The 27457-nt window shown below is 40.2% G+C and overlaps 1 protein-coding gene across 1 annotated transcript in view; it reads right to left on the bottom strand.

The window, feature by feature from the left end:
• Window positions 1–3349: 3349 nt before the first annotated feature.
• Window positions 3350–27457, bottom strand: part of cep89 (centrosomal protein 89) — a 59746-nt gene continuing 35638 nt past the window's right edge. Inside the window, exons 17-18 of the mRNA XM_078246060.1 lie at window positions 13916–14064; window positions 3350–4676 (exon numbers count right to left, since the gene is read on the bottom strand). Coding sequence (XP_078102186.1) covers window positions 4529–4676; window positions 13916–14064 — 297 coding nt within the window. The 3' untranslated portion in view covers window positions 3350–4528. The remainder of the gene's footprint in view (window positions 4677–13915; window positions 14065–27457) is intronic.

Genomic DNA, 27457 nt, shown 5'->3' on the forward strand with positions numbered 1-27457 from the left:
CACCTCCTTTCTTATTCGCTCTATTCTCACTCATAAAATTGAAGTTAGGGGGAGCTGACTCGATAAGAACAGCATCACTGTTATTATAGTCTAACCAGGTTTCAGTTAAAAACATGAGGTCAAGATTGTGCTTAATAATAAAATCATTGATTAAAAATGATTTACCCGCCAGAGACCTGACGTTTAGTAAGGCTAATGTTAGTGTGTTAAAATAATTATCTGTCTCGTTTTTTGGGACAGGCTATGGCTGACGAGGAATGGATGCTAAATTTGCTAAGCTGGCAGTTAAGTGCTTCTTTTTCTTGCTTAACGGATTCACCATTCTTTTTCTATTACCTATCACAACATTGATTGACGAAGAATTGAATACACAGGGCCCAGGCTTGTCCTGGAAAGAGTCATGAGTGCCACTAGGCATGCAGCCTGGGCCCAGCACATATCAGTTAAAGCTTGTTTCATTTTGTACACAAGCATACTTATCAGTCTGGTGAGAAGGAGTTCGCTGCCGTCCTTGAGGGGGCAGAGGTGCCTGGCGTTTTACTTTTAGCGGTTCAGTCAAAACAGGGTGAGTTTGATGCTGGGGGCGAATGATGGGAGAAGGTAGTGGGGCAAACTTGATTCCAACATCTACCAGCCGCTCCATCCGGTCAGTGAACCCCAACATGTGGCAGGGGGAAACAGGGGAAAAGGCGAATGGGGAGAGCGATGGATCCTCAAAGGCGTCGGTGTTGGTAAGGGGGTTTGAGGAGTGTTGGATGGGTGAAAAGGGGGGTTGAGATTTCTCGTCTCCGTTCTGTGGTCCTCCATGGTCAAATCTTTGCTCAGGTGGGGGCTGTGGTGGATCACTGCCACACTTTGTCTATATCTATATATATATATATATATATATATACACAGTGGGGCTCGAAAGTTTGGGCACCCCAGGTAAAAATTTGTATTAATGTGCATAAAGAAGCCAAGAAAAGATGGAAAAATCTCCAAAAGGCATCAAATGACAGATTAGACATTCTTATAATATGTCAAAAAAAGTTAGATTTTATTTCCATCATTTACACTTTCAAAATAACATAAAACAAAAAATGGCGTCTGCAAAAGTTTGGGCACCCTGCAGAGTTTATAGCATGCACCGCCCCCTTTGGAAAGCTGAGACCTGACAGTGTCATGGATTGTTCTCAATCATCGTCTGGAAAGACCAGGTGATGTCAATCTCAAAGGTTTTAAATGCCCAGACTCATCTGACCTTGCCCCAACAATCAGCACCATGGGGTCTTCTAAGCAGTTGTCTAGAAAACTGAAACTGAAAATAGTTGACGCGGTGGATTACATCAAGAGGCGTAAACTGAAGGTTTTGCCATGGCCTTCACAGTCTCCTGACCTCAACATAATTGAAAATCTATGGATAGACCTTAAAAGAGCAGTGCGTGACAGACAGCCCAGAAATCTCAAAGAACTGGAAGACTTTTGTAGGGAAGAATGGGCGAAGATGCCTCAAACAAGAATTGAAAGACTCTTGGCTGGCTAAAAAAAGCGTTTCCAAGCTGTGATACTTGCCAAAGGGGGCAGTACAAGGTATCAACTCTGCAGGGTGCCCAAACTTTTGCAGACGCGATTTTTTGTTTTCTGTTATTTTGAAAGTGTAAATGATGGAAATAAAATCTAACTTTTTTTGACATATTATAAGAATGTCTAATCTGTCATTTGATGCCTTTTGGAGATTTTTCCATCTTTTCTTGGCTTCCTGGGGTGCCCAAACTTTCGAGCCCCACTGTATATATATATATATATATAATATAGAATATCCTCATGACATAAATCACGCATGTACAGCCTATCACACACATCAAAAACACCGCTGTTCACACACACTCTCACACTTCTCTCCCACAGAGAAAAGTTCACAGCACATAAAAAGTCGACTCCATTCAAAAACACAAACAGCCTCACTCTGGATCCTTTTTTCTTAATGAGCATGCTTCTCCGCCGCTCTCCTTATTTCCTTTATCTTTCCTAAATTTTTGATACCTTTGAGATGTAGATTTCAATGAGAGGCCACTGACATGATTCGTCAATCATGTGAGTGCATACACTGAATATTATCCTACAAACTCCCAGCGTCTTGGAAACTACAAGCTCCAAGAGCGGACCCCGAAATCGCACCTAGTGAATTTCCCAGGATTTACAACCCATCTAAGATCACCTTTCTTCAAGGGCTTTGTACCAAATTAACGGCGTTCTTATCCTTTTTCCTCTTATTTCTCTAACTTCCTTAATCCTTTGCTTTATTTTCCTTTTCCTCTATTTCTCATATGTTAACTCACACTTCTCCCCTGTTTGCGTTTATTTCAACGCAAATAAATTTAGAACGGAACCTCCATCACACAGCAACACCGCTCAAAACATACACAGGTTCGACACAGTGCAACCCCTCAACACACACACAGAGCCACACACAAACTGACCAGCGCCCAAAGTTGTGAGAAAGCTCACCTCATAAGCCAGCCAATGAAGCGGGAGTCAGTCCGACGGCGCCAAAAAAGGACTCTTCTGTCTTGGGGGGGCCCTCTGCTCATGTTAACAGTTTCCAGATGTTTTCAATAAAAGTGGGGTAAAGTTCATGCATCTCCTTATACCAAATCTTAAGTCAAAGTTTATAGAAAGTTATAGAATGTTCATATACTACAGCATACAGCCAGTAGGAGTCTTGATGCATACTTTGCCTGGCATGCCAATATGTCCAAACAGAATATGTGTATGTGTATGGTATGCAACACTGCTTTTGTTTGTGCCAGAAAACTGCATTTGTTTTTACATGCATACAGTATATGCATGGAGTAGATACAAAGCAGTCACTATGACGTTACTTTTGTTATTGCTGTCTATTAAAGCACATATGTATAAAGTTTTTTTTTGCTGATGACACTGTGGCTAAGAAATTCAATGCCATGATTTGGCTGTTTGGATTTGTTGGCAAGCTGCACGTTCTGCCATTACACCAGGTATTACACGTATCCCTCATCCCTTAAAAGCTATGCTACATGTCTGAGCCACTGCACAGCCGTCACGCTGGTCTGTGTTCGTCAGCAGGGATTTGTGGTACATCTCTATACAGACACTACTCTGCCTTGTGGCATCAGTCTAATCCAGCAGGACTGTGGTAGTGCCAAAGAGGTGATGTTGTGGTGTCTCAGTCACAGAAAAACCTGTCCATGACACGTATCTTTGTCAATGGTGTTATGTCTGTATTTGATAAGGAGTACTCCCAACAATAAAAGCCCACTGGTTTCACTATTACTTTGTAGTTGAAAAAGAGTTTTTCTTATACAAACTATCCCAATAAATAACACTTTGAGTCCTTTTCACTGTGTCTTAAAGCATATTTAATTGCAAGTCAAAATTAGCAAACTCAGCCAACATATTATCCAAGAGTTTAAACAAAGGTAGTAATAATAATAGGAAAATAGAGCCACACGTATAAATAAATGTGAATTTCTTTGTGCATAAACACTTATTTTACCTCAACACTTTTTTACTCTTTTATTGTGTTATTTTTTCTTTAGTGGCGATACTGTTAGTGGTATTTCAAGAAGTCCCCTGAAATACCACCAACAGTATTTCCTCCAGATAAATCACTCAATGTCATTTTCATAATTTTCAACATACTACTTGTACCTGTATGTAGCTTTTCCATGTCTGCCTGTTCTGCACTGTTTAACTCTGCCACTGTAACAATGACAATACCATTATCATATGTGCCCAGCAGGTGGCAACAATGGCTGTGTTCTTTATGTTTAGGATAATTATTCTAAATAATGCAACTTTCTCCACTATTTGGTATACTTGTTAATCTGTTATACTTGGCATGGTCTATAAAACCCTGAGATGAATTTTAAAAGATAAATAAATAAAACAATCTTTTTACAAATCTTTATAAAAAGTGCAGTCTTTCTGACTACCCAGACTGATGTCTATTGTATTGTATATTTGGCCACGCTGTCAAAACTAAACTGTGTTATAAAGTCAGCTGTTTCATTATGATTTTTTGCACTCCAATGTTTTATATGTTTTACTGAAATCCTTTTGTCCAAACTAAGTTTCCCTTACAGGAAAAAAAGTAAGAAGTGAATTTACCCAGACTACTATTGCCTCCCCTTCGTTGTACAAACGAGACATGCTTACAATAAAGTTAAATACAAATATGAGTTTGTTACAGAGGATGGCGCAGTTTTATCTGTGTAACAAAGTCAATCTGGCAGATGCCTGTATGCTGACATGTTTAGGACTATAACTAATGTACCCAGTCTATCTTTCCATTATGAGTTAAAACACCTATGGTTTATGGATAAGGAGCTTAGCAATAGAAATTCAGCCCATGCTTATGCTTCTCGTCCAAGTAGTTGCTTTGGTTATCTGAGTCAGATTTAATTATTGACCTTCTCTGGAGCCCAGGGCTTTGATGAGAGGTGAAGAAGAGAGGCCGGAGCTGTGTGGTTAATGCTGATGGCATAGTGGTCGTGGTGTCATCTGGAGACTAAGAAAGCCAGCCAGGAGAGGCACTGCCAGAAATGGCCCGACTGTGGAGGTCCGCAGTGAGCCCTGAGTCCAAAAGAGTCTCCCTCATCTGCTGGTTCTCCCTGGTTGCCGCCTGCCACACCACCTCCAACTCTTCCTCTACTTCCCTAGAGGAGCAAGGAGAGGAGAGACGACAAGGACGTCAGTCAGTCAAGTGCAAGCTGATAGGGTGACAAAGGAAATATAAAAACAAAATGAACTTGTATTTAACAAAACAAGAAAGAGAGAAAATAATACAAATAACGTGTAGGCTGACAAAGTTCACTGAACCTAAATGATTAGCAAAGAAATGAAATGCAGAAGAATGAAAGAACAAAGGTGGTGAACAGGCTGGGATAGTGTGTGTGTGTGTGTGTGTGTGTGTGTGTGTGTGTGTGTGGTGAGGAAAGGTGCTTTTTTACGATGAATAACAGGTGACAAGCAGCATTACTGTGGTCAGGAAGCTCACACATCATTGTGGCTGCAATAAGTGATCAGGCTGACCACAAGAGGACTGAAAGGTGGAGCTCTACTTTCTTATACAATGGAAATCATCTGCAGCCACTAATAGCTGATTCATTTTCAGTGTAGCATGTCCTTTAAAGGTCCAGTGTGTAACGTGTTTAGTTGTTCATTATCAAAATCTGTGTTGCCCGTTCACAAACTTTTCCATGAATATTTACCTCTACCATCAATTCCAGGTATTCCTTTTGGCTTGAAATTTTACATTACATTTGCATGAACTGGGGTAGACGCTCCATATTCATGCTCCATCTTGAAATACGTTAGCCGGTAAGGGACATCCAGGACATACTGCTCCACCTTTCACGTTTTCTCTGTCACATGATAAACTCACAGGTGCTGCTAATGCTGCTAACGGGTATCGTAGCTTCCCGGCCCCAGCAAGTTTGAAGAAGGAAACATGGAGGACCACATGTATTCAAAATCCAAATTTCAGGAACAGGAGTCTTCTTCTTCGCCCAGAAAAAGCAAAAGGAGATTTAAAAGAGCAAGAGACCGGCTTTTTGAAGCGTGAAAGCTACCGTAGCTGTAATGCGTACTTTGAACTGCGTGGTGCGAGAGAGTTGATTGCGGCGCTTTTAACCAGTGTCAGGGTATCTGCTGATTTTTACTGTGCAACTGCTACCACCATCGTGTCTACAGCAGATGATGCTGACACCCTGGGGACACACTCTCACACGCTCACACAGCTCCATTTCAAACTTGTATCTGCATTGTGCAGAACAAAATTACTTCTGGAATGCCTAGTTCTCCTCAATCCTCCTTTTTCAAAAACACTGGGCTGCTGGGAATACGATTGCATGTCATCTCCATTCCCAATTATTTCTAAAGTAGTGCCTGAAGCATTGTATTTTGAAAATGCAGGAGAGAAAGGCCCATAGCAGCAATGAACATCACAATGTGATAGAGCGGAATCATGGCTGTACTTGGCTTGTTACATTTCACAGTGGTGGGAGTGGGACTACAAAATGAAGAGTTTGGGCATGAGTATAATGGAGGATGTGGGAATGTGCAGTAAGATTGAGTGAGATTGTGTTGTAAAATTGTATCATTGCCCTAAACTACTCTCCAAAAGGTCAGCCAAAAAAAATTACCATTAGTTTTAGCTAGACCTAATAAACTGGCAGTGTGGTTTCACTGTCGTTTTCCTTTTTTTCTCCCTAATGCAAAGACATGCTTTAAAGTTAAAACCTCATGATGCCACAACTGATCTTATCGTACATTTATTCTGTGATGTCAGTTGTTTGAAAAAATAAAAAGTTTAGCAAATTGCATTTTTAAATAGTCGTGGGCGATATGGCCCTAAAATAATATTAAATTTTTTTAGGGTATATCTGTGATAATGATATTTGTTTGCAATATATTGCAAAAAATACTGAACATGATTTTTATTATTAATTTCAAGATACAGTTGCAACAAAATTAGTTTTAGTTTCACATGACAGCATAAATGTTAACAGTTTGCCTTCAAATATTCCGTGAAAAAAAAAAAAAAGCATATCTCTCAGTTCTTTAGTTTGTAAACAACAACAGCAACTGAGAGTGAGATTTATATTCTGTAAACAAATATAAATAGTATAACAAAGAGCAGTTGGAATTTAACAGGCAATTACGTCAACAAGTCAGAATACTGCCATTATCACAATCTGAGTTATTCATATATCACAATATATTTATTATACCAGTATTATCGTAAACAATATGATATGGCACACCCCTAGTGTTCATAGATATTAGTATATTATAAACACCAAGTGTGTCTATGTGCATGTGCAAGCATATAAGCCTAAAGGCCAATGCCAGCAGTCACATCAGTAAGTGTTTAGCACAGTACAGATCAGCTCAGGTACATTAACCTGTTACTGGCCAAACAGATTAATAAAGCACTGATCTGATATCGTTTTCTTTTTTAAAATATGAGCACTAAATCAAACGTCTTCCTGTCATTTAAAAGATGTACTGCTAGTACTACCAATGACACATTCTACGCTTGGATTCCAGTGAGTTATTTATCCTTGTGTGCTGTAAATACTTAAGATATGCAAATGTCAGTTTTGCATCTGAAGTGTGCATGCAAAGAAGGTTATGGTGGGAAGAGAAAACTAAAATTAGTAAAATACTAGAGACCATCTTGCGATAGGATCTCAAGGCAAGGCTGTTGCTTGGACCACACACATTTTCAAACTCTGCCTTCATTTCATTTTAAAGATTGTAATGGAGATCAGAAGACGTTTAGTGAGTGACATTTATGAAGATGTACAGTAACAGATAGTTACCAGCCGCGACAGCGACGCTGGTTTTGTTTTCACCATGAGAGTCTGTGTGTGTGTGTCATCATGGCAAAATGTGGTCCTGGAAACATCTACTGTAGCGGGAACTACCACAGAGGCCGTTTTGAGTACTTTGCCAAGTGTTTAGTATATGTCTGTCCGCGGCCAGATTTTGTCACTGTAATTGTGACGAAGGACGAACTCTTCAGCGTTGCAACCGCGCAAATACAGTCACAAAACTTTACAGGTGCGTAGTTGACATCAAATTGAAGGCAGAGTTGGAAAATGGCTGTGGTCCAAGCAAGGGCGACGGAAGTAGGGGGGTAGGAAGTATGGAAGGGGCCCCCCACTCAACATATGAGTTAATTAGCTTTATAACTTTAATCTGGGGTTTTCACTATGACATGCAAATCCCTTTGATTGACAGTGTTCAAACCTGGTAAAACAAACCACTTTAGGATTGAATTAAACCTCATACATCTCCCCCCTCTCTCTCTCTTTTTCATCAAATGAGCTCACCAGGCACAATACAGGAAAAAAGTGAGTGAAAAGAGTGTTTCTAAATAAAGTAGCAATCACTGAGCTCTGCCAGGGTGTTACACTGCATTCAGATCATATGGGAATAACTGTCAGAGTGGTAAGCTTGCTGAAGGCTCTGACTTGGAATTGGGTACACATATTCAAACTCAGCTGATGCCATTAAACAGTTTTCTGGAGTTTTCTTCCAGATCCGCTTTTTAATACTCAGAGGGCTGAGGCTATTTCAGCATAATCAGCACAATGAGAGATGTGATGACATTTGATTCTGATCACACTTTGATTATAAAATGACTGAAGGGCAATCTAAAAAACAATGGGTGATGTCACTGCTGCACCGTCCATTATTTTTAGTCTGTAGTGACACCATTTGCGAATCTCTTTTCATTAAAAAAGGTCCAGGCCAAGGACAGCAGAGTAGCACTGAAACCACACACTGTCACCATTCACATAATTTAAAATATATATTGTCATTATTACTTATCCTTATTACTTTTTTTCTCACAGATGGCCAACACACATGAGCATTCTCATACAAACTTGCATATATATGACATATTTCCATGTAAAAGTTAAAGTTCCTCTCTGCTTATACAGTTTATGATCCATTCAAATGCCATTCCATTATTGCTGGCTATGTGCCTCTCATTATATTTATGCTTGTTGGCTTCATGAATCAACTAACAACCTACTATGTCACACACAGAGATAAAAGATGGAGGGATAGTTATAATGGAAAAGAATAAGGTGGAGACAGCACATAATTACCTGTGTGCTGTTATTGCTGTAATGGCTGATGGATTAAAGCTCTTACATCATATGCTGTTCACACGTCAGCTGAAGCAATCAGCTGCCCTGTCTGTACTCAGTAAGCCACTTATTACAGTGGAGGGAACATCAGCATAACTGTATAACACAAATGTTGTACATGTGTATTTAAAATGAAGTGGCAGGCTAAAGACCCTTGTCTTCCAAGAAAACTACAGACTAATCTGTGTATAGCGTGCTGGTTTGACACACTGTACCTCCACATTCTGGCTCAAAGCTAGAGGAGGGCAAGTTGGGTTGATACATGTGTTAATAATGAATAATGATGACTCAGTTTAGCTGGATTCAACACATACACAGTAAACCACCACTGATGATGCATCGATGAGGATTGGGGATGTACTTTTGGATCTGTTGCTTTGCTGTCTTACCCAGGGCCAGGAGTACAAACAACTGTTGAAACCATAGCGTTCAGTTTGAAATCTGAGGTTTTGGCTCACAGGGAATTCTTTTAAATACGTTTTGCTCAATATTTTTGAAGCCTTGGCCACGTAGCTTGGTTGTTGACAGGGTTTGAAACACAGTGGTGAGATCGCAAGCATATCTTGAGAGCATTGACTTGACTATGTGGGGAAAAAGGGAGAAGAATGCTCTCATTCTTATTAAAGTAAAAACTAATTGATGTTTCTTTGAGTGATGGACTAAAACTACTTTTCTTCCTTGAGTTAAGACCCTCACAAACTCCACCCTCTGCCTAATAACCTCCAACCCAAACAGCATGCACACATGCGTTACCCATGGCAACCACACTTTTCATTGCTTCCTAAGAAGCTACTCAGACAGAATACGAAGATACATCTTGCAGCTATAAGACATGGAAAATTCAACAGAAGCATGTGTCTGTGTGTCTTGGTGGGATAGCTGTGGTGACCCCGAGGCCACACAGCTGACCACTAGCGAAAGGCTCAGCAGCAGCTCCACTACCTCAGTACATCTCCATTACAATTATAGCTTCAGTAAGCTGCAGCCATCTCAGGATCCAGTCTATCGCTCTGCAACAGAACAACATTACCAGACACTTACATTATTCAATGTTATTCTGAGCAGTGGGGTTTATCAATCTGGCTGGGAGACAGCCACAGGGACCAACAGATGCACGGGCATTAGACAATCAGTCCTTAGTTATCACTTCAACAAAGTCTTTGGCCTTCTGTTCCATAACTGAAGAGAAGTCATTTCACAAATACAAATGGATAATTTAATAGTCCTAGATCCAGACAGACACTGCTATGGCTGTGTAATAGTGTGTAACATTTACTTTATTATACTATTATTTTTAATAAAGGTGTTCTGTCCTGGATTTATTCCCCAGAGGGTTAAAAATAACCTTTTAGTCCACTAGCCAAATGACTAGTGAATGTTAAAGTTTTACGAGCAACTCAATAGATTGCCATTGTTTTTTTGGCTGGTGAGTGTAGCAAATCTACCAGCTAATTGCATATTTTACAAGCATTTGCCTGGTGGATGGTGCTATTTTGAGCCCTGATTCCCCATATAATATGTTCAACTGTGGCTTCTTTTTTATGGAACAAAAACATGTTGTTATTGAATTGCAAGGCAACTTATAATGTAACACTATGATAAGCAATTAACATGGCCACTGTGGTTTATTTCAGTAGAATTGAGAAATGGTATCTTGGTGCTAGCTCTATTAACATATTATGGATTATCTATGTGAGCAGAGTGCTGCTATTAACAAAGTACTCCTACTGTGCGCAGATGCCAGACTTCACTCTCTACTTGCACGAAACAAACCTTAGAAACGCTGGAGAGCAATGGGTACAACAAAACAGTAGCTACTTATGTAAAGGTCACCATATAATCACCACCCATCACTGTCAATTCCATGCTTCTTTTTTTCTTGAAACTACTGAGTCATTACAAGGAAGTAGGAGTTATAAAAGACTTGGTCACAACATGACCCTTTACGAAGAAATACAGCACATGTGCCTTTCTTCGAATCTCTAATGACAGCTACCAAAGAACAGGTAACAAAAGAGGAACAGACAATCACCCCTCTCTGCTGGATGCAACCACCCCTGAAGCTGATGGAAAACCAAGGGATAATTAAATACTACTAAAATGTGTTTATCTGCATTCATGTGCTTTAGCATTAATTATGCATGAGGTTCCAAGTGTTTACGCCATTAACATAAAATAAGGTCTGCTATTTGAACTTGTGTGTTTTCCAGTGTGTGAAATCAGGAGAGATTAAGACTGCAGCAGCCACAAGCTCCAACCTGCTTGTAAAGAGCAAGAATTTAGATCAGAACAAGCACAAAATCAATGTTTCATCAAGCTGAAACCATTTCTAAATAAACACAAGTTTACCCTGCATTTAATAGTCCAGGGCTGTTCCCTCAGACTTTCTTAATACTCTATACATAGTATTTTCAATGAATTATAAATGGAATCTACAAATATTTGTACACAAAATTGATTACAGATATATTCATAACTCACTGTAAAATAATTTTCAAACAATTCTCAGTACCTTCTTAATCCATAATTCCATCAATTTCAACCATTTATAATGCATCCTCCACAAAATTATGAATTATGAATGTAGTGCAAATGAATTATAAAATCAGGGAAATAAAATAAATGAAAGCAGAACTATTTGTCAAAATGGGAATATACTAGATACTCTTTGCTTCTATGTGGCAGATCTTTCTATGTTTTTGTGGCTGGGCATGAGGAAGACAGGACTGCTTTTAGAAAAGGAAAACGTGACTTGAAAAAGAAAACTCAGTCCCCTCATGAGCTCCTGGAAGTCTCAGGCAGTGCTGCTTCTCTAGAGGCTACACAGAACTCAGCAGGAAGGCGGCAATCACAACCTATCAGCAAGTCTGCTGCTATAGCACAGGCAGAACACAAAGCAGTGGATCAGAGACAGAAGAGAATGTGGCAGAGATCAGTGTGGAGGTGGGAAGTTTGACTTCAGCAGAGTACTTAGCTGAACTCCTAATGCTCTAACTGAGAACAGGGAAAACCTGGTTTCTCAGAAACACAAGTAGGACAGGAACTCACCACCAACTACAATGATAGTTTCCCATTTTTGCTGTGGCTCGTAACCTAGTCAGTCAGGGCTTCACCCTCATGCATCCCAATGACTTACAGCGTCCAGGCCAGGGTAGTGTGCATGATTGGTAAATCTGGTGGTGAATGCAGTTTCACAAAGCCAGCAGTACAGAAATTTGTGGTGTCTTAAAGCTAGTGCAAGTGGTGTGACGGATGTGTGTGGTGCTGTGTGTGATTTGTCATTATGATGCCCTCAGGGCAGAGCAGGACAGGATCTTCTAACAATCTGATTAGCTAGCTTTCATTTGATAGCAGCAGGCAGCAGGCCCAGAGACTGAGCTAAAAACAGACATACCAACGGGGGAATAAAGGGGATATGGTAGACTGTTTCAGCTGCAACAAAGTACCAGTCAAGTTTTTCAAGGCTAACACAATGTAGTAGTAAGAATATCATGAAATAATCTTTTCCTGAAAATCAGTCCCAACTCAAATGATTGGCTACATGAAATTCTTATTGTTGCCCATAACCATTCGTTCATGTTTACAAGCGGGCGCCATCTTGAAAACAGTCATGAGCAGTCGAATCACGAACGCTGTTTTTGAGCTATGTTACTGGTTACTGGTTGCACGGCATTCGTCATTTGACTGCTCATGACTGTTTTCCAACATGGCGCCCACATGTAAACATTTACGCTACTGTCTTTATAATCTATCTTTTTAATAAATTGTCTGTACACTTAAAAAGTTCTCAATGCTTCGGTTTACATGTAGGGATCCTCATTATGCTACTGTTGAAGTGTGGTGCTATTTTGAGCCTTGTTAGTGGTATAAAATAGTGATTTACCATGTGCCCCGAAAGCTAGCGTTAGCAGCTAACCACCAGTTTGCCGATAGCTTGTCTCAAGCTAGAGACGCATTCGATTAGCATGAAAACAGATCCCAGAGAACGGTTGACTAGGTACACATATGTTATTAACCCCTAGGTTCATTTTGCGCCGGAATTGTCCTTTAACCTGGCGTTGAGAGTGGAAATTGCACTGTACAGATATACTGTAAACTATGCACAAAAAGGAAATTTGTGTTTGGTAGATTATTTCTTTATTATAACAATGCTTCTTGGCAATAAATATCATACCATTGGAAAGCCTGATTATTTCCCTTTTAAATGGTGCCCCATTTGTGAGGAACATGCATTTGTGGGATGAGCAGCAGTGCTGAGTATGTGGGTTGCGCCCATGAAAAATTTGCCAAATCTTCTCTGACAATGCCAAACAGCTTATTCTGCCATTGACTCTTGTTTGGTGGATTGGGTTATTGAAGTCTGAAGTAACAAGACATATTGGCAATTTCACAATTTATTCATTTAACAAACAGAAGTGTCAGTAGCGTGTGGAAGAACCATATACAGCCACAACAGGCTGGCACCTCCTCCTCATGCTGGTCACCAGCCTGGTCACACACTGCTGTGGGATGGCATCCCATTCTTCAACCAGCATTTGTGTTGTAATGTGTTGTTGCTGCGTTACCAGGTTGTTTTGTTGTGGTGTCTTGTGTACTCTCACTTGCTGAATTGTTGTCCTGTTGTGGATTTCACTTTGTTGTGTAAAGCAAAAATTCTACTATATGTCAGGCTGATACAGATAATGATATTTGAGGTTTAAAAAAATCCAATAAAGATGAATCTGTCAATATCCTTAATTGAACTAAACACATGACATAAACAGTTTTGATAAAGATACTGCAACACAGCTTCAACCGTATTCAATATGTCTTTTCCAACCTTCACCTTCTCCTAATACTAATATAACAAAATGTTCTTTATAGTTTGTTATTGAAGACCATGATAAGTTAAATCAGACGACAATTGGCCATGACTTTTTGGGGTAAACAATGTAAGAAAAAGACAGACGATTTACAAAAAGGCTAAACGCGGTCTGTTTGTGTAGACATCTTTATCTGTTTCTTGTCAGTAGTTGTTTTGTTGATGTGCCCGGCTCTGCCTTTATACACACTTTACTGCTGCCTCTCGCTGTCTCAGCCCTCCCTCCCACGATACACACCATCTCCCCTCTCTCTCCTCCTCTTTTCATTCACACATTCTCCCTATCCTCCACCCTTTTTCTGCCTGCCTGCCTCCTTCCGTTTCTTCTCCACTCTCTCTCTCTCTCTCTCTCTCTCTCTCCTCCTACCGTTTGGACTGCAGCAGTCTCTCCTCAGCCTCCTGTCTTTCTCTTAGCAGCCTCTGCAGGTGGAGAATCTCCCTCTGGTAAGAAGCTGTCCTCCCCTCCGCTGCCTCCTCCAACACTGCCAGTCTGGTTGATGCCTGCTTTCGGTACACCTGCACATACACATACACATACACACAGAGGAATGAGATGTGGAGTGTTGCTATGAAGGATGCAGATTTACATGAAGGACAGTGCAGCAGAGACAACTGGAGTGGAGGAGGGGGAGTCACACACATTGGGACGAGGTGAGAACCAACACACACACAAACACACACACTAACCTGCAGATCTTCTATGGAGAGGATGGTGTGGGTGCATCTGGTGTTTATTAGTTTGTATGTGTGTGTCCAGCAAATAATAGTTCTGTGTTAGACCTATATTTAAGTTGTTGTGTCAGCAGATCAGGAGCTGTTGAGCTGCAGACAGTTCAGAACTACTGCAGATGGTGCAGCGCACGAATGCACCCGCATACGCACACATACACTCATACAAGTGGCATACATGTTTATTGTTATGTGGACTAGTTTGCCTCAAGTGGTGCAGAATAACAGTCATGACAATGAAGCAAAATGAGGTCCTGTAAAGAAAGAATTGTAAGAGAGCAAGAGAGGCAAAGGGAAAAAAAAGATGCACAAAAAGAAACAGAGAGGGTGGATACTGTGTGTTGCTGCTCTGTAGTTAGTGATGAGGAAAACAAGGTCTGTATGAGGACAAACAGTGTGTGCTTGCCTTCTATTTGTGTGTGTGCATGTCTGCTTGATAAAAGGTAAAACAAACAAGTTGTTTTGACCCTTTCACTCTAAAAAATGATGGACTATCAAGTAGCTGGCTTGTCTGGATTTGATTCTGAGACATATTTTACAGGAGCAGTTATGAAAAGTGTCTTGTGTTGTGCTGGTGATAGATTTGATACTCATTTATACAGTATACATCGCTGTACTTCTGAATATCCTTTCTTTAAATCTAGTAATTATGATACCATACATACAATAATGCAGCAGGTAGCTAAAATCAATAGTTTCTTACTAAAAGAAGGAGGTTTTCTCACCTAAATAACTGTGCTCCTATTAGTGCTGTGTGTGTGTGTGTGTGTGTGTGTGTGTGTGTGTGTGTGTGTGTGTGTGTGTGTGTGTGTACTTCTTGTTAAACACCCTTAAAAGAACATACATGAAGAACTTTAATACCTCCTTAATGACTATATATGTATCATATATAATATTTCCTATGATTGTGTGTGTTTCCAGCACACAGGTGTATACAATGTGAACATCTTATGAGAAATCTCTTCCACTTTATTTGCAGACCAATAGTAGAAAATCAGACCATCATCCGTAACACATAGCTTTCTACCTTATCCTAACCACACATACATAATTACAGAGCACATAATATGAACAAAACCATGACTGAGTTAACGTGACGTGTGTGAGCGCATCATCAGTATGGATGACTTGACACATAGTGGAAACGTTTGTTTACCTGTTAAATGAATGTATGCATGATGTTTGATTACTGATAGCAGTAGCATATGCCCCAGAGCTTATACTGGTATTATTTTCTGACTAAGGTCCATACAGTAAGTCCTGAACAGTCCGGCATTGACAATGATTAACAGATGTGAAATACATGTACAGGCCTTTACCCTTACCCTGAGCATTTCATTTACATCATTGTCATTACATACTGTACCTATGTCATCCATTAAATCATCTGTTACAGGCATAGACCAAGATATATGACCTCACTGTCTCTTGAACGTATAGAATTTCATAATTCCAAAAAAGCTCTCAACTATGAGGTGGCTTGTTTTAGTACAGACACTTTGCCTTATACTGTACATAGACCAACTATGTAATATGACACAACCTCAATGTTTGTTTGTTTTTTAGCTCTATGCTACACTGGTTTGTTAAACTATGTTGTCACCTAAAGCTTTGAGTGTCTTTAATTGAGCAACCAAACATTAGTAGTTTCAAGCAATGAATATATTCAGTGCATCATCAGACCGTGTGTGTCTGTGTGTGTGTGTGTGTGTGTGTGTGTGTGTGTGTGTGTGTGTGAGTGAGTGAGTGAGTGAAATAAAGAGAGAGAGAGAGAGAGAGATGATGATGAGGATGATGATGATGATGATGATGTAAGAATGATTACTAATGCAATTAGATACACAGCTCAGAGCAACACTGAAGTAGCGCAAAGAATCAAATTAGCACTAATAGAAAAGTAATCTACATATAGCTATAACTAGATAGATCAGTATAAGTACCTACATGTAGCACACCTAGGGGTGGGGGAACAAATGTATACAGCATAGTATCGCGATATTTCTGTGACAATACTGTATCAATACACAGACACCAAAGGGAGAGTGACAGATGACGGGCGAAAACCCAAGTTAATCTCAGTCTCAAATTTGAACAGATGGAGACAATTATGGGATTGTAAATGATTCAAAACCCACCCCAAATTTGCCCTCAGGTATGTAATATGTATATTTCATTCATAAAATAACTGTACAATGTGCATTGTGGTTGTAATCCAGTAGCCTACATTAAATTACGTCCCCTTCCATTTAGCGCCCGGTTTTTATTTGTTTTTAGTCCGTGTTTGTGTTGGCCTACTATTTTCTTTTCCGATGTCCCCCTGTACTTGTGTAAAGCGTCCTTGGGTTTCATGAATCTAAGTTATTATTATTATTACATTAGTTTCTACAACAAACTTTGAATGCTTCATTTGTTACATTTTGTTTTACAAAGTTAGGAAAGCAATGTTTAAGTCAAGCCTGATATTGCCTTACACATGAAAGAATGATCCCAGTCACTTCCACACAGTGAGGCATACATCTTATTCATTAAACACGGGTATCGGATTGGTACTCGGTTTTGGCCGATACCCAGAGCCCAGGTATCATATTGGGACTGGAGAAGTGGGATCGGTGCATCACTAATCCTTACAACTAAATGCTCTGACTTCTCAGTGTTTGAGAAAGTCATAAAATACTTATTCAAAACAATGACCAACAATAATTTAACCAACCATCTTATGTTTTGACAAAGCTGCCAATATGTCTTAAGATGAAGAAAATAACGGAAATATATTGACCAATATTAGAATTCAAAAGGTTTGACAAATATGTATTCATCAGTTGATGCTGCCAAAACCTGAAAATGTTTTGGACTACAAGGAGTAGTCAGGAGGGACGGTGGGTATTTGTAGTCAAAGACATGGGGTAGCTCACAATACCAAACATCTTTACCAGACACGTTTATGATGCATTCAACAAAAGTTTGAGAGCCCAGGAACAACAGGGTGCTAACCTCATCTTAGCAGGGGGGCTACAAAGCCCTGCTGACAAGTGGATTCTAAATATTCATCTAAAACTTGTCTGAATCTAGTCCCATATACTAGGCACTTAGTCAGTTCGGAGCCATAGCCATTAATATAAGCTCTATCCCAAACCAGCATGTGAATTCCCAGTTGTGCTCAGTAATGAATGGAATTGGTATTTTCCATTGGAGAACTACAACCTGGAAAGAATGCAAAATGTCTCCCAAGCTTGGCTTGAATCTCCATCAATCCCCCAGGGAGGCAGCAGGGCGACAGCATCAGCCCAGCTGAAGCGGTGACATTTAGTCCTCACAACAAGCCGAGCTGAGCAGCGCCAAACCAATATATCCCCCCTCCTAGCTGTAGCCCAGAGGCTGGCTGACCTTCTCCACACAGTAAGAACAAAAATACTAAAAATTCATGGCAGGCAAGTGTTTTTTAATACTACAATCCAGCGGGGGATTTTAGTTGAATTAAAGATGTTTTTCATTATTTTGTTACACTTCTTTGTAACAAGTTCCACTAAGCAAAAATCAGTGCATACACACCTGAGAACTGCTCAGTTGTGTTTTTTTTCAAAAGGGACTGAGATTTGATTTGATATCAGTCTGAAACCTTAGGAGTCACACTTGTGCTATATTTTGCATGTGAGCATTAGTTTCCCATGTATTATGCTTTACAGTACATGAGCATTAACTTTCAAAATGGTTGAAAGTACATTTCAGTCAGTCAACTCAAGTTTAATGGATTTTTATGTGAATATAAAATATGTATATGGTGTACAGACACAGACCTGACAATAATAACTTCCCCCTGGGGCAACCTAGAACCTACAGATGGATGCTGTGGTTAAGCGTTCAATATACTGTATGTTGCAGTTAAAAGTATTACACTCAGGTTTTCTGATTGAACTGGCTCTCAGGCTTCACTCCACTTGAAGTTGATCCTTTGGGTCTTACCACCTGTTTGAAGCCAAACATGTACATGTATCAGTGCTGCCATATGTCCTGCCTTAAATGCTGAAATATTTGTGCAGCCAACAACTGCTACAAATAGTCTGAATGCAGAGTAAATCTTGATATTGTGTTAAAGGCTGCTGTATATACACCACCCTCTCCTTTTATCTGCCAAACTGCCATCATTCTAATTAACACCTCACAACCTCACTAACATCATCATACTCTTTAATCCAATTAATTAACTGTATTCATAAATACAAATGTTTTAATTCCCTGCAGCAATAACTCCATTCTCTCAGCTATAAAGAATCCTTGCATGTCTAAACAGATTGACTTTTTCTGCTGAAATCGGCTGTCTGGTGTCATTAGGTAATCAAGCAGTTCCATAGGGCGGGCAGGCAGACTGCAACTACATGAGACTCTACTCTACACCTGATCTTATTGCATCTAATGAGAGTGGATACATTGAATGGGAGCATAGTGAGACAAAAGAAGACAATACAGGAATTGAATGGATGAAACCTACAGCAGGCATGCAGTAGAGCAAGAGGAAGTAGAGTTGTAGCTGAAGGAACAAGCAAGATACTGTATGTTTCCTAGTGTACTGGACAGCTTCCAGTGATAGACAATGCAATTGTGGTTGCCATTCTCCAACAGAAAAACAATGTCGTTGTACTTATTGACTCCCAGTGGCTAACTGTTAAATGATAGATACAATTAAAAATATACTGGGCATCTCCCATTGGCCAACAATAGAATTCTGTGGGTATCTTGGCAGCTCCAAGATGTAACTATGTAGAACGTCCTGACTGTGATGCCGGGTGGGGGTTAAAAAAAAAGTTTGGTAATTCTCCCCCAAAGCCAGTGGTGTGCAGCATAAAACTGCCACCTCTCACAAGTCATACCCTTCTATCTCTGACTGTTGCTGAGGGGTGAAGCTCTTGTGGTATGGGGAGTCCACAGGTGGGGATTCCATAATATCAATGCATTGGGAACACTGCACATTCAATTCCAAATCAAAACATGACCAAAAGTGATCAAGTCTGTGTTATACCTTTACAAGAAGTGAAGAAAAAGTTATATTAGGCATTTTTCTTTACAAACTCAAACATTTACTGTATGAACGGAAAAACGTCTCAAGGGTTTGCTTTACTTTGAATCACTGCACTAATATTTAGTTGCATAACCATTATTTCTGAGAACTGCTTCACATCTGTGTTGCATGGAGTCAACCAACTTCTGGCACCTGTGAACAGGTATTCCAGCCCAGGACCATTGAACTACATTTCACAATTCCTCTGCATTACTGGGTTTTGTCTCAGAAACAGCATTTTTGATGTCACCCCACAAGTTTCCTATGGGATTGAGGGCTGGGGATTGGGCTGGCCACTCCATAACATCAATCTTGTTCATCTGGAACCAAGACTTCGCTCGCTTACTGGTGTGTTTTGGGTCATTGTCTTGTTGAAAGACCCATTTCAAAGGCATTTCCTCTTCAGCATAAGGCAACATGACCTCTTCAAGTATTTTGATGTATTGAAACTGATCCATGATCCCTGGAATGCGATAAATAGGTCCAACAACACAGTATGAGAAACATCCCCATAATATGATTTTTGCACCACCATGCTTTACTGTCTTCACAGTGTACTGTGGCTTGAATTCAGTGCATGGGGGTTGTCGGACAAACTGTCTGCGGCCCCTAAATCCAAAAAGAACCATTCTGCTCTCATCAGTCCACTGAATGTTGCCCCATTTCTCCTTTGGCCAGTCAATGTGTCCTTTGGCGAATTTCAACCCATTCAGTACATGTCTTTTTTTCAGCAATGGGACTTTGCAGGGGCTTCTAGCTGATCCTACCAGTACTCACAGGTAACTTTAAGTCTTCTTTGATTTTCCTGGAGCTGATCATTGGTTGAGCCTTTGCCATTTTGGCTATTCTTCGATCCATTCGCATGGTAGTTGACCGTTTTTTCCCACGTCGTTCAGTCTTTGGATGCCATTTCAAGGCATTTGAAACCATTTTGGTTGAGCAGCCTATCATTTTCTGCAATTTTCTTTATATGTTTTCCCCTCTCCAATCAACTTTTTAATCAAAGTCCACTGTTCCTCAGAGCAATGTCTGGAACGACCCATTTTGCTGAGTATTTCAGTGTGAAATGCACTATAACCAGCATGCAAAATATTTCCCCCGTATCATATGCTATAAATGCAGGTAAACACAGTGTTTCCTCTAGTTCGTCTTGCAAAGATCTATGCAGAATATTGACTACTGTGTAATTCTGGCTGTAAAGGTGCAGATCCAACAGAGCGTCTGGAGCTCAGCGTTGAACAGACTTCTGTAGCTGTGATAACACAGCTTAGACCTTGCTTTTATCTTGGTGATCAAAGTATTTTACATTATGCAACAAAATATGTGGATCAAAGTACTTTTTGCTTTTAAAATACTGACTTGTTATTGATAGTGGTTTGTAGAATAATTCAAGGTGATACATTATTGATTTTCCCCATGGGGAAATTCAACCTCCTATAAGAGCTCAGGGTCAGAGGCAGAGGTACATAATGTTCTAACCAACAAGTCCTCAAAATTACATGACAAAATATGCTGTTAGTAACTGCCCTTGAGAACAGCCAGGACAACATTATGTGTCAGTTTTTGCCGAAACCATTACAAATCCCAGTTAATAAAATGAATCAGTTTTATGTAGTGACAAAGCTATTGTCAAGGTTTAGGCACAAAATGACTTGTTAGGTCCAGGAAAAGATCGTGGTTTGGGTTAAAATAAGTAATTTGTTAAGGTTAGGAGCCCCGAACCCCGATGGGGCTGTAATCTCTCAAAATTTCCCCAAGCTTGAATCGGGTCGGGTTCGCATTTTTTTTAGGGGGTTGTGTTTTTAAAAAAATGCAGACCATATAGTCTGTGTAACGTCATGAATAATGTATCAGCAGTGTACTGTATGCCATCTTCTGGATATCTATTCAACTTACACGCATAGATAACTTTTTATTTTATTATTTATTTATTTTTTCAGTGGAAAATTGTGCTTTTAAAATCGGGCTTGGGCCAAAAACTGCTGCCGTGGTACGGGCTTGGGTTCATGTAGGGTCGGTCAGGTGGCAGGCCCGATCATAGCTCTAAACCAGGGGGCCAGCAACCTTAGCCGGTAGCTCAACTAATGGCACACTAGCAATAAGTGTGCAATAGTATTTTGGAAATGTTCCAATCCGCATGCCAAATGACCTCTTTTACAGCTATTGGCAGGAGCACAGCCTGTTATCTACTGAAGTTTAATTTACTTTTTCCCATCCGCATTCTGCAAAGACCTGCCCTACTCTGCCTCCCACTGGCAAATACTCGTTGCCTTTTACACAGAATGTGGCGCAAAGAAAAAAAATAACACTACCTGGGAAGGCTCGGTAAATAATATACATACACATTATCCACAACTGCTTTCAGACTATATTAAGGACTTTTTAGTGAACTAAATTCTAAAGCCATGTCATAGTGTTTGGACATGCAGGGTATAAGTATGCATGTTCAGCAGTCTTTAGTTGAAATGAAGATGAATGCCTAAATGAAGAGCATATAAACGTCACATCCATTGTGAGTTTCTTGATTGACCGTGGTTAGTGCATAAGGTCCAATCATAGACGATCATTAGGGATGTAACGATACACTCAAATCACGATTCGTTACGATTTATAAGTTCACGATATGATTTTCTCACAATTTTTTAAATTTGTAATAATAAATAAAAAATTAAAGGATTGTTTATTGCTAAGGCTAAATGATTTATTAAAAATGTAATAACAAAAAAAGAAAAGAAACTTGTGTATTTTTCCTTGTATTTATGTATGGTTTGCAAAAATGGGAACTGCTGGGTCCGTGAGATGAGAGAAGCAAAGTGTATGTGCGGTGTGCACACTCTACAGTGTTTCCCACACTAATGTGTGGCGGTGCGCCGCACTATCAGCACCGGCCGGCGCACATTGTGTTTCGTTATTAATTTTACATTTTTTTTAAACGCTATTTAAAACACGTTCTTCTGCATTTCCTTTCCCTGCTCTTCTCCGTCTCTCAGTCACTTGTGTCTCGCTCTCGCTCTCACACACACACACACACACACACACACACACACACACAGCTCCTCCCACCAACGTCGCCTTTCAGGCACAGAGGCTTAAAACACCATCGAGCCCACCGTGCACATAGCGTCTGTCTCCGTAAAGGAGAGAAGACGGCTGGCGAAATTCACAAATTCACGAAAGGTTGGTATCTATCTCGTGAACACCTTTACACAATCACACATTAAAAAGTACTATAAAAGTATTTTATATTCTGAATACAATGTTGTCAGTGTGTTAATGTTGGAGTCCTGACCCGACTCTTAGCAAACAAGCGATTGCGCCTCCTTTAGAAAGTTGACTAGTCGCAAGTTTGCGGTAAAATGCAGTTGGGATGTCGAGGTCAAAACATTTTATAGCAGCTGTGAATCAAATAAACGTATTATAAATAATGTTATGTCATTTTTTTACTCTTACACTGAATGTTTGCTGCTTCAATCCAGATGAGTATTGAAAAGTATTTTTCACGACTGAAAAAGGCCCGTGTTGAGGATGAGGACCAGTCTGAACCGGAGGTATCGATCTGAAACAGAACTGAACAGTCCCACCAGTGTAATTAATTATTTTATTAATTTGTTTTCAATATTTTCAGGCTTCAACCAGTGAAAGACAGATTCGTTAGGCATTGAAGTAGGAGAGGAGGACAGCATCCAACAGCGTGTCCTCCTCAGTTTATGATACTTGACTGTTATGAAAATAAGTAGGCGGAACGGTTTTCTGAAACTGCAAAAGTAGCACTAGGGAACGTTTGCACCGGAACACGCCTCCTCTTTTTGCTGAACCGCACCCGGGAGCGCAAGTTCATTCCCTAATTTACCGACGTGAGTCTGTGGAGAAAAAAGTCTGCTGTGCGTCGGGTGCAAAATAGAAATGATACATGCGTCGGTATACAAAGTCAATTGCGCTGGGTGCAAGATAGGGCCCTAAAGCTAGGTTTATGGTAGCTGTGGTGTTCCTGGCGGCGTATTTACAAATCCTACTATGGCCACGCCCTACGAAGCCGCTCAATTGTTTGGGGTTAGGCATTGACCTCGAGTGGTTAAGGTTAGGATAGCCGATTGGTGAGGGGATAGGACCTGTACAAATGGGGTTACGTTACGTTGCGTAAGCATGGATGCTTGGCCAGTAGTGTATGAATGAGCGGTCAGGTGATGTGTTTCGATTAGCGCGAAAATGGATGGTGAGGAGGTGAGACGGAGGCTGGCCTCTGGTGATTACGTTTTGGTTGCACCGGCAAAGAAAGCAAAGTCTGAGGTGTGGAAAACTTTTGACCATGTGCATAATGAGAATAATGAGCCAGTGGGTGTGTGTGCGCACATTTGAATAATGGCGGGCTGTAAATGGGTTCGGGCTTTTGTCGGGCTCAGGCCGAATTCTGTCGCACTCGGGCCTTGTTGTTGTTCTAAAATTTCCTTCGGGATGAATAAATCTGTTTCTGCTGAGAAGCTAAGCGATGATTCAAGATGGCTGACACTTGTTTTTACCTCGGCAATCTCCGGAAAAAGCCGACTTATAGGCATAACTTTTAAGGCCCGATTACAGCTCTAGCGCGTGCGAGTATAACCAAGCCTTAAGTCACTGTTGTTTATCCAACAGTGAGGTGTCTATGCTGTTTCAAAGTCTCCTCTGTGTCTTCAGCTGCAGACTGTTGTAACGTTACGTCACGGTGCTGGAATCCTTTCCAGTGAAATACAGTCACACATTACACCGTTTAGCTGTCAACATTTTAACCGTGTTTAAGCCTGCTAATGTTACTAGCTAACAGTAGGCAAACGTTACCTGCTGTGTAATGTTAGCTAGCGTCACGTCCTAGGCTGTTTAAAAACTGCATCACGATTAATTTTTTCACTTTCTCTCCGGTTGTAATCTTTATACATTTAAATCAATTTTTAACCAATGCACGATGCATCTGTTACATCCCTAATTATGGTATTTTTCATGGCCTTGATAGCTTGATAATGTTATATGTTGTAGTACATCTCATAATCAACTGAAAGCTCTATTGATTCAGACTTACTTCATTCTTGCTTTTGTTCGGTATTTCACACAGGTTAAATTTGTGTCATGTTATGGCATTGCGCTTGGTTTTCTTTGTCGTCATGTAAGAATGAGATTGGGCAGAGGTCTGAATAAAATTGCAATTTCGTTTGTACAGCCCAATTGTAATGAACAACATGATCTGCTATAGAATCAAATGCATACAGGACAAAGGTGCACACTAGTGATTAAGTGCAATGAGCAACTTAGATGGCGGGCAAATTCAGCTTCCAGTTTAGTGTGCCTAAATAACACATTTCTAGATGCATCTGAGGTGTTTAGTGAAGGTGTACCTCTGTATCATGTTGAAGGACACTTCAAACCACACTCTGTGTAAAGAGTCTCCCTAATCATCACACGCCGGCTCAGCCTGCCGTTTACAGTATATGTTACTAAAAAATTCCAATATAATAAGGGTTACTCTCCAGTTTTTGCCAGAGAACAATAGAATAACCCAGACATGTGCCACAGTAAGATGTAACTGGATCTATAATTACTCTGGAGAGCAAAAACACATTTCCATCCATTCCAGCATCAAGACTCCCTCAACTATTATCCAATCAGTTCCTAAATGTCAAATGTCAGCATCCTCCCCTGTGTTATTCCTCCTCCATAGTGGAGCTACATAACTGTTTTCAAATCAATGTTTCACCTTTCAAATGTAACATATTCACATTAGAGACCAACTAATCAGTCAGTCAACCTGACAATAAGTCAGTCAACTAGCCAGCCTGTAGCCTGTCAGACAGTACCACACTTTCACTCCATTGGTTATCACTGCCTTTGATTTATTTATTGCATTACGATTTTTCTTTTCACTTTTGTTAACATGTTATCATGTGAGATAGGATGTTTGTGCTGCAGTCATGTGGTGTCAGAATAATTGTAAAAATTAGTTTCGGACTAGGAAAATTCACACTGCATTAATATGGTGAGTTAGGGCATGCCTTGGCGGAGGTCTGTGCTCTAGTTAGATAAGAAATACATAGTTAGTTCAAAAAGTTGAATGTTTGTTTATAATGTAAACTTCACAGGATAGCATTACGAACAACTGTAACCTTCACGTTCAAGTGGCATAACTAGGAGCTGGACTTTCTCTTGCACATTCCTGTGCAGGGCCCTTTCTTTACAACATTTATTAGGTAGTCTGGGGAAAACTGGGCTATTTTGCTACTGCAAGCTGGTTCTTTCTGACATCTTTCAGAAGGCTTTTTAACGCAATAGACTGCTGGCTGAAATATTTAACAGTCAGCAAGTCACAGAGAGGCCTGCTGGGCAACTGCCAGTGCAACATCCACCTATTCAATCTATATTTCATGGCCATGAATGACTGACTGGCTTTTCTTTATATAGCATCAATCCAATGGGAGGGGGACTTTTTAATGACCAAGAGGTAAAGTAAGAAGTAACAACAGTAATGAGGTATCTGCAACTATAGCTCACAGAAGCATGCACTAAACCTTTTCTAAACACCTTTAAAGCTTTATTGAATCACACATAATAAAATAAACCTAGACCTGAACGAAGACTGGAAGTCCAGTTTCAGACTCTGCTGCGACCCTGGCTGATCATATCCTCACACTGCAAAAAGCTGTAAACGAGCCCTGTGTGTCATGAAAGTGGACGGGGCTAATGCCACTGAATAGTTGTCACCTTGACTGGAGATGAACCAGATGGATGCAAATTTTAACCTGCGACCTGAGAGAGTTGAGAGCAGAATCAGCCATGGCCTTGGAGCAGCGGTGGTTGGACAAGTTAGAATGTAAATAAGAGAGAGGGAAGCGCTGAACAAAGCAGTGAATCAGAGAAATAAAACGTTATTTTCTGATTGTTTCATGGCGGTAAAATTCTAAAGCGCAAATAAACACACACACCTCTGCACCCAGGAGCATTGCTGGATTTTGTGTGAGAGCTTCATCCTGTTTGTGTGTGTGTCAGTTAAACATGCGTCGGTATGCGACGCCGATGGGTGTGACAAAGCGGCGGTACCTGCGAATGAGATGCACACCCTGCGAGCTGTTATTGGCTGGGGGTTTCAACACCCATGTGGGGCCCAAAGGCTCTTTGTTAACGTCCATAAACATCCCGTACACAGAAAATGAATGAGAGAAAATACAGGCAGAGGGCAGGTTCCCTGTTCTCAACCGCACACTTCTAGTGAGTTATCTGAGAACACATCAAGGCTCAGATATATTTTGTAATATAAAAGAAACAAAAATGTGACAGAAATTATGGAAATTGTTTGTCACTATCACGACCGAAAATAATGTGACTGTGTCTGTGCTTTTTGCTCAGTATAACACCATAACAAACCACAGGAGTTTGTCATAGAACTAACTTCATCACAAACAGAGGATGAATCAGGTTTTTTTTTTTAAATATTATTTTCTTCTATATCATTGGCAGCTAATTGAGCTCTTGTCAGGTCATATTTCCTGTTAAACACAAATTCAGATGGCTTACTCAATAGGGTGTAAAAGGGCAGAATTAGGCTACTTGTAAAAGAACGTGAGTCCATGTGGTTTGTAAGCTTCATATGTGTGACACAGAGGTTTGCGAGTGAGTTCTACAACTGAAAAGTCACAGGCTTGATCTTTAATCAACAGTCCAAGCCAGCACTGAACCATCAAAATGGCGCTATCAAGTTACAATCAATACAGCAAGACACTACCACCTGACTACGATGTCACCAACAAACATTACCACCACCACAACATGTTATTAGTTCATTATATTTCGCCACTTAGCGCACGGCTAAAAAAATGCTAAAAAACATTAAGTTGATTAAAACTACAGTACATATTCCCAAAGTTTATGTTTCCAATTTCAAATTCTAAAAAATTAGACACATGGCCATGATGAATCAGGAACGCCAAGTAACATCTCGTCTCCATGAAATTCAGTTTCACCCTCAAAAGCTTCAATAACATGTGACCATAAACCGAGCTAATGAAAATAAGATATAAAGAGGAAAACAGGCATTTAATTGAACAGCTCATAACCCCAAAAAAATCAAAGAGTTGGCAAAGTAAAAAAGCCATTTATAAAATGATTCAA

Source organism: Sander vitreus, chromosome 1, assembly GCF_031162955.1.
Source record: "Sander vitreus isolate 19-12246 chromosome 1, sanVit1, whole genome shotgun sequence".
NCBI lineage: Eukaryota > Metazoa > Chordata > Actinopteri > Perciformes > Percidae > Sander > Sander vitreus.